Source organism: Cydia splendana, chromosome 6 (assembly GCF_910591565.1).
Source record: "Cydia splendana chromosome 6, ilCydSple1.2, whole genome shotgun sequence".
NCBI classification, from domain to species: Eukaryota; Metazoa; Arthropoda; class Insecta; order Lepidoptera; family Tortricidae; genus Cydia; species Cydia splendana.
Window position 1 is genome coordinate 6,221,440 of NC_085965.1, and position 7,915 is coordinate 6,229,354.

The 7,915-nt window shown below is 39.5% G+C and overlaps 1 protein-coding gene across 1 annotated transcript; it reads right to left on the bottom strand.

Annotated features, from left to right (window-relative positions):
• Positions 1 to 846: 846 nt before the first annotated feature.
• Positions 847 to 7,210, bottom strand: LOC134791837 (uncharacterized). The gene is made up of 6 exons (XM_063762970.1): positions 7,055 to 7,210; positions 5,721 to 5,904; positions 4,606 to 4,745; positions 2,745 to 2,879; positions 2,341 to 2,425; positions 847 to 937 (listed from the first exon to the last, which is right to left on the bottom strand). Exons 1-6 carry the CDS (start codon positions 7,130 to 7,132, stop codon positions 858 to 860), a joined length of 702 nt encoding a protein of 233 aa, XP_063619040.1. The 5' UTR covers positions 7,133 to 7,210; the 3' UTR covers positions 847 to 857.
• Between the last annotated feature and the right edge of the window lie 705 nt (positions 7,211 to 7,915).

Below are 7,915 nucleotides of genomic sequence, written 5' to 3' on the forward strand. Positions count from 1 at the left end.
GTTACGATAATTTAAACAAAAACAACAATTTTGTGTAACTGTACAGTTTAGTTTAAAAGATGTGCAAAGAATTGACGTTACCTTAAGTAAAACACAGCCATTAGCTTAATGCCTACTTATGTCTATAAATAATATAAGGACGTACATTGACCTGCCATTTTCGATCTCTATCGCACACTCGTACCTAACTATATTGCTGACCCGCTCATGATGCCGGCGGCCACTGTGCGCGCGGGACAGCTATATTATATTATGCGCGTGCGATAGAGATAGGACATTGCTGGTCGATGTACAACATTCTTCGTGCTGTTCGTCCTTACTTTAGTAAAACTAATTAACGTTCAGAGAAGCTACAAAACATTATATCTTTGAGAAACAAATGCTTTATTTTACTTAGATTAAACTCTACACACTTTGGGTATAATTTAAATGTGCTTTATACATTTTAAGTTTATTTTCGTTAACATTGAGTTATAATTTACAATGTACAAAAAATATTTTCCCGTTTGATAAGCATTGACGAGGGTATATATGATCTTCATTTGTCTTCTTAAGTTAAAGGCCAGAGCACACCGGCAACGTGTGCGTAAACGTGCACGCATGCGTCACGCAAGCTGTGTGCCGTCTCTCATAAGGATCGGTATATTACAACGCGCACGTCCACGTCTACGGATACGCATCCGATGTGCAGAGGCCTTAAATGTAACTAACTGATCATCTGATGGAGGTACATTTCTTTCTATGGACATTTTATGAAATCATTCACATTGAACTAAATTTTAATTTTGAAACGTAGGCCGGTGAAAATGTATCTATACACTTACATCTAATATCACCAGACATTATTACATCGATCCTCATAAGCTCATAAACCTTGATATTATAGTGAAGATCCAAATTGCAACTACCGCATTTGCGTTCACGTAGACTTTTCCACCTGCAACAGAAAAACAACGTGTCATTGTATTTTTCACCACACCAGCTCGTAAAAGGTTTCTTTATTGTTCAAAAACTATTGAAAAATTGCATTTTGTCCTCGAGAGCGGCAAAGTAGGTACCTAATTTGTTGCTTTTGAGTTCTTTCCGGCTGGTAGAATTGATTTTAAGTGACGATTTAAAGTGATCAATATTTAAAAGCATTCAGTTATATTTGATTTGTAATGTTTAACAATTAGTTATTTCCTTCGCGTTGGTGTAGTAAACATGTTGTGTTACACTCGGTGGCAAAGTGTAGTCGCCGTTATAAAAAGTTTTCAAAAACTGAATCTAGGTAGGTATATAATTATCAAAAGAATTAATTGAGAAATGCGACCTGGAGGGCAATTCGAACGTAAATTTTGACATTTAGTTATCAATCGCGCATGCATTTCTCTCGTATTTATCATGAAGTCATTTTGATGTCAAAGCGTAATATTTAATTGGCCCCCGTGGAGGAGAGCAGTCGGACATACGACAACATTTTTGCCGAAGTCTAATATTTTTCACAAAAACAGTAAATACTTAATTGAATTACGTAATGGGCAAATACCAAGTTATGAGATCGAATGCCTTCGTTAATTTCGCAATTATAACGTGTTTAATCTTAACCGAACTGTAGTTTTTCAGTTTTATTTATGATTTAAATTTAAAACATATTTGATCAGATGTACCTACTTAATATAAATAACAATATTAGTATCAAAATGAATCCCTAAGCACACAGAGAAAAGTTCTACGAACCTGAATAAATATTAGCCTCATATTCCCTGGTTGAGAGTTACAGAACGGGGTCGCGGCGCTGACAGCGCCCCGCCTGGCGTTATGACTCATAGTTGGTCACTAACATTTCCAAATAAACGATGTTAAACTAACTTGATAAAGTTAATATTTTGGCATACAGTTATATGTATTAAACTAGCTACCCGCCCCAGCTTCCCACGGGTTAACAAATTATACACCTAAACCTAAACCTTCTTGAAGAATCACTCTATTGATAGGTGAAGACCGCATGGAAATCGACGTGCAACGCGGCGAGCGTGATGGGCTCCTTTGCATCTAGAGGGGCGCGGGGCGAATTTCGTGAATAGTTTTTGTGTTGTTAGTTTAGGTTAAGACATTTGTAATTTTGTAGTCTAGTAGATACCTTAGAAAACTTCATCCTTGACTTTACGCTCTAGGCGTTAGGCGTTTGTAGGCGTAACACATTAAGCACCACTCGCACCATCCCACTTACCCGGGTTTAACCGGTTACACCTGTAAAAGTACTATTTGACACTGGGTTAACGGTTTAACCGGTTAACCCCGAATTAGTGGGCTGGTGCTAGTGGCGCTAAGTATACCTATTGTTTATTAAAAACCAACCTTTATTAGAAACGTATTTAGAGAGCTGCGTCCTCGAGTAGACGGTGACGGTGGCGCTGACGTCGCGCAGCACGGGGGGGTCCACCTGCCCACAGAAAATACAAATAAATACTCTAGAACAACCTCGTGTCTGTGCTACACCTCGCCGCCTCGGCCACGAAACGCACGCTCGACGCTGACGCCGACCGTCATAGGATTAAAACAATGGCGGTCGGCTCCAGAGTCAAGGGTGCACGCTCGGAGCGTGCGTTCCGTGGCCCTCGGGTTACAATACAGAGGACCAACCGCGAACGACGTTCGACGTGTTGCCTCTCTGTCCTATTTGTAAATTCGTAGGTAAGTGTGACAGGGAGGCAACATGTCGAACGTGGTTCGCGGTAGGCCCTCAGATTACATGGACTCACCTGCAGCACGGACTCGCATCGCACGCGCAGCGCGCCGCTGGCGGTGGCGGGCACTCGCACGCGCAGCACGCGCCACGACGCGCGCAGCCCGCCCGCCAGCGGCGCGCTCAGCTCCGTGTGCTGCCACGCTTCGGGCTGCAACAATACGTCTATTACCCTCTCGGACCCTTATTCACACTTCATGGGAAAGATTCGTATAAACAATACACATAGCTTGTGTAATACATTCCACTGGCTTGGCCGCGGATGACTAATGTCCCAGTAAAATGATAAACCAGAGATATGCGTAAATTAATTAAAAATGCCCAACGAAAGTATGATAAAGTTGGGAGTAATCATTACATTCTATACACACACACCTTACCGGACATTAATAACAATTAATCAATGGTCCGACGGTCCGACACACAACACTCACAAAATAAGTTCGCGATAGTTGTAGTATAGTAAGTATAGGTATAGTTAAAATAATGATCTCATTACAAACCTTCTCCAATCAGACTTTTACAGTTAAGAACGTATAAAGTTTTACAAGAATTCTTTAAATAGTGACATTTTCTATTTCTACTTAGAAAACTAAAAATAAATAAAAATCATTACAGCCTTTATACGTCCTACTGCTGGGCCCAGGCCTCCTAACATGGGCTTGGGCTATAGTCTAGTGCTAGCCCAATGCGGATTGGGGACTTGAAATACACCTCTAAATTTTTCGCAGATGTCAGGATTCCTCACAATGTTTTCCTTCACCGAAAAGCTATTGGTAAATATCAAATGATATTTTCATACATATTAAGTTCCGAAAAACTTATTGGTAGGTACGAGCCAGGATTTGAACTCGCGACCTCCGGATTGAAAGTCGGACGTCATATCCACTTATAGACTTAGAGAACTATTATGTTTAAATCCTAATTACTTTGAATTATGCGAACTAAAACTACAAGTAGTTAAACTGGAATAATTAATATGTAATTAAATGTCAAATTAATTCTTAAAACTTAATTCCCCAAGTCCCGATTTCCAGTGAAATTTAATTAACCTAAATGGAGTAGCAATCTCAATTATTTCAAGTCCCCGCAATCGTATTATGTAGGTGAATCTCCTAAAAGCAAATTAGTCAATCACAGCCCACAGCCTAGGTTTTACTCGCAGTCTCTTTATTAATCTCGTAAGGCCCGATGTGCATTACAATGGACACTCTGTTTCAATCTAATTGGAATCTTTCAAAAGCTAAATAAGGTAGCATTTCTTTTGTTTCATTGTTTTCTTAACCACACGAAGGCGCCCTAATCTACTATACAACAAGGTTCAAATTCAAAATAGGGAAACTTTGTATGGTGGGCCTTACGAGGAGGAACAATTTGTTTGTAGGTTTTATTTGTCAGGTAAATTTTTCGCAATAATACATAGGTAGGTATATACATATTATATAATCTATTAGAATTAACTTTTGTAGGAATGACTTGCGAATAATTATAATCCATGTGGGCATAGTGGAATTAGTGGACTTTATGTATCTTTATAATGAGCAAACAATAATACTTACTAATTAATTTAATAACGAAATGGAATAAGTATTTCTGTGTACTCGTATACAGTATATATAACGAAAATAAATGTTATTCCAAGAGAGGTATTAATAATCTTAGTACAGAGAGGTATTAATAATCTTAGTACTAGGACTTATAAATTTAAAATTTGAAAAATGTTTTTAGGCACTGAAATTCTCTGAGTACCTAGTCTATGTATGTAGTCTCGTAAATTGTATTCCAAATTTCATTAACAGAATTGCCTGTTAACAGGGTCAAGGCGTCCCCTGGGCGCGTTCGCCCTCATTGTGTAAAGGCTTGATATTGCCACTAACCTTTTGTATTTCGTTGTCGATGTACCAATTAATGTCTGAGGGCGGTAGCGAGTAGTCCGTCGAACAGTTCAACAGCATCTGATCCCCCGGCCGGACCAGATTCGGAGCCCCACTTATAACTGGGTCCTTGTCCGGCATCGCTGCGGGGAAATTAATTTGAATAAATCACAAAGTTGTAGTAAGCTTATTAAGAAGAAATAGTAATAAATAAGAATAAGTCTCTGAAGAGAATGGAGTCATTTAAGTTTTTTAAGAAAAATAGTTGTTACAAAGGATTGAAGCGTAATTAAATTTAGGTGTAGAAGCGCACGAAGTGGCGGCGCGACGTCTCGTTATAGCAGAATCAAAGGAATCTCTCGGCAAATTTAATAGTAGCGTATTTTTACTTGATACCTCTTTAATCTCTTAATATCAGGTTAATATTATTTAATTATTTCAATTAATTTTTAACAAAATTGAGTATATCTTTATTAACGTTTCGGCATTTCAGAATCTAAAATAATCATTTGTTAAATTAGAAACAATGTCACACAAAAGCGTATTTCATAAATATGTACAGTCGACGTCAAAGATATGTTTACATTTTTCGCCTTATTACAAAGGTCCAAAAGTGTAAATATATCTTTGACGTCGACTGTACCTACTCGTAATTCGCTCTTGGAAAATGATAATTGCTTTGCTGCGTGCAGCACGGCTGCGGCACGGGAAACTGAATATCGGCTTTATATTTGTTATTTCTCGCTTTCATTTTGATAAGCCTTCTCCATGAAATGAATTTCTTGCTGAATAAAGGGATACAAAACCTTATAGGTACCCAACCAGCCGTGTAGATAGATACCTGCGCTTTTGCTCGAAATTCAAGCTGTATTTGCTTAGATTCATTTGCATTTTCGAATCTGCATATGGCGTTACGATAAGCCGCAAGGCAGGTAACAGCAACCAGCTAATAGTTGCCAATAGGACTACAGTTAGGACTATATTACCTACTAAATAGAGTGACAAATGCAGCGACCACGGTGACGTCCGTGACCTATACGAGTGCAACCGTACGTATACCCACAAACAAATGAAACCAATCGGGTTGAATAAAAGGATGCAGATAAAACAATTCTCACCAACAACGGTCATGTGTTTGGTCTGGCGGGCGATCTGGAACATGGGACCCTCGGTGGAGACCTCGCAGGTGTAGGCGGCCCGCGTGGCCTGCGGCAGCGGCATGACGCGCACCAGGCACGACTCCAGCTCGCAGGACCCGCCCTGCACCATGACGCCGGTCACGTTGAACAAGCGGATCTGCGTCTGTAGAAAGACACAGGTGGTTAAAAATTGGCCGCTTAACGGTTGACGGTACACTATTGGTTGATCGACTTTTCTCAAAGAAACGGACGATTTTTCCGCGTAAGTGTACAGTCAGTATCAATACAAACAAACAAAACAAAACACTACAGTAGTCGTAGCGGATGAAACAAAATTTCATATTCGTCGGTGCAATATTATATATACAATCATAATTTCATTTTGAAAAGGATACTTAAAATGTCAGTTTGAATTTATATTTCACGCTTATTGGAGAAAATTAGCATAACCATTAAGAATATTAGCACAAGCAGGATACAGACTAAGACCGAGGTGAGTTGTGACAGAGGAGAGTTGTGACATGGTCGATTTTTTGGAATCTATTAACTAAAAACTAGGTCGCAATAGCGCGCATTTGTTAGTTCAAGTTGCGAGCTAACAAACGCACACTGTTGCGAGCTCACGAACAGTTATTAGATTCCAAAAAATCGACAATGTCACAACTCTCCTCTGTCATAACTCACCTCGGTCTCCCCTACTTAGGTAAATACTTATAAAATTCGTGCAAAACCTTTGCTAGATTCGACTTACTTCTTTTTTATATTTACTTACTTAAAATTTTATGAAGGTAGGTATATTTGAAGGTAAAACGGATGAAATAAACCTTGATATTTTATTTATGAACGACGACAGGCGCTCAATTATTAATTAAATTTGCTTCACGAGAAAGACCCTATAATAAATTACAAATTTATATCCTTTCGTGACGAACAAAGCCTCAAAATTTTGTCTTCGGTTTCACTTAAAACACTGAAAATAAAGATGTTGATTCAAGCCTTAAGTTTTTCTAAACTTTGCTCATTAAACAAGGTCAGACGTATTTTATTACGAAATCTTATTTTGGCAAACTACTATCTACGTTAAAATGAATATTATTTTTAGGACAACAGACGTTCTTAGTTATTTTGAAAGTCTTGAAATTACAAATGATAGAAATAACAAATATAGACATACTCATATACAAATTTAGAGTAACGCACAAAAAAGGTTTTATTACTGGATTACATGACAAAAGTACTTATTTTAAAATTTAGTACTTAGTTAAAATTTTTTTTGGCGTTCCTCTTGTCCATGAGTGTATAAACTGTCTAACCTTTTGCGAGGGGTTGTACCGGAAGATCTCGTGCAGGTCGCGGTACCACTTGACGGAGTGCAGTTTCTGGCCGTCCATGTGGAAGTGGCAGCTGAGCTCGGCCGCGCGCCGCGGGTCCGCGTGCAGCGGCACCTTCAGCTGCGTTATCTCGTGGCCCGACGTTAGGGCTGCCAACAAGGAAACATTATTGAAACCTACGGGTTAAGGATGACTCACGTTAGACCGGGCCGTGTCCTGGCCGGAGCTTCCGGCGCTTACTTTTCTATGACATGACAGGCGATCACCAGATCCTTTCCATAGAAAACGATGCGCCGGAAGCTACGGCCCGGACATGGCCCGGTGTAACGTGAGTCATCCTTTAATCTCACCATACAGCTATATCATCACACTTCAATTCACGCTTTATAAGTAAATGGTCGCATATTGTGCAGTTTTAGATGATTTTTCTCTCATGAACGTTTACGGAATGAACTCGATCCTTGCCGAGTTTTTTTTTTCAAAGAGCAGCATAAGATTTTTTTAAAGGTTTATTTGAAACACATATCTAACAAACTAAAATAAAAAAAATATTGATAATCAACCTATATATGTTCCACTGCTGGGCACAGGCCTCCTCTCGTGCATGAGAGGGTTTGGGCTATAGTCCCCACGCTGGCCCAATGCGGGTTGGGGACTTCACATACACTTTGAATTTCTTCGCGGATGTATGCAGGTTTCCTCACGATGTTTTCCTTCACCGAAAAAGTGGTAAATATCAAATGATATTCCGTACATGCGTTCCGAAAAACTCATTGGTACGAGCCAGGATTTGAACCCGCGACCTCCGGATTGAAAGTCGGACGTCAGATGCACTTGGCAGCC

Bases quoted from the DNA above. Each gene is read 5' to 3' on its own strand.
- LOC134791837 (XM_063762970.1), bottom strand. From the start codon at position 7,132: ATGGACGGCCAGAAACTGCACTCCGTCAAGTGGTACCGCGACCTGCAC. The intron at 4,746-5,720 runs GTGAGAATTGTT...ATTTCCCCGCAG, and splicing joins CAAACACATGACCGTTGTTG to CGATGCCGGACAAGGACCCA. The intron at 2,426-2,744 runs GTGAGTCCATGT...TTCTGTGGGCAG, and splicing joins GATGCGAGTCCGTGCTGCAG to GTGGACCCCCCCGTGCTGCG.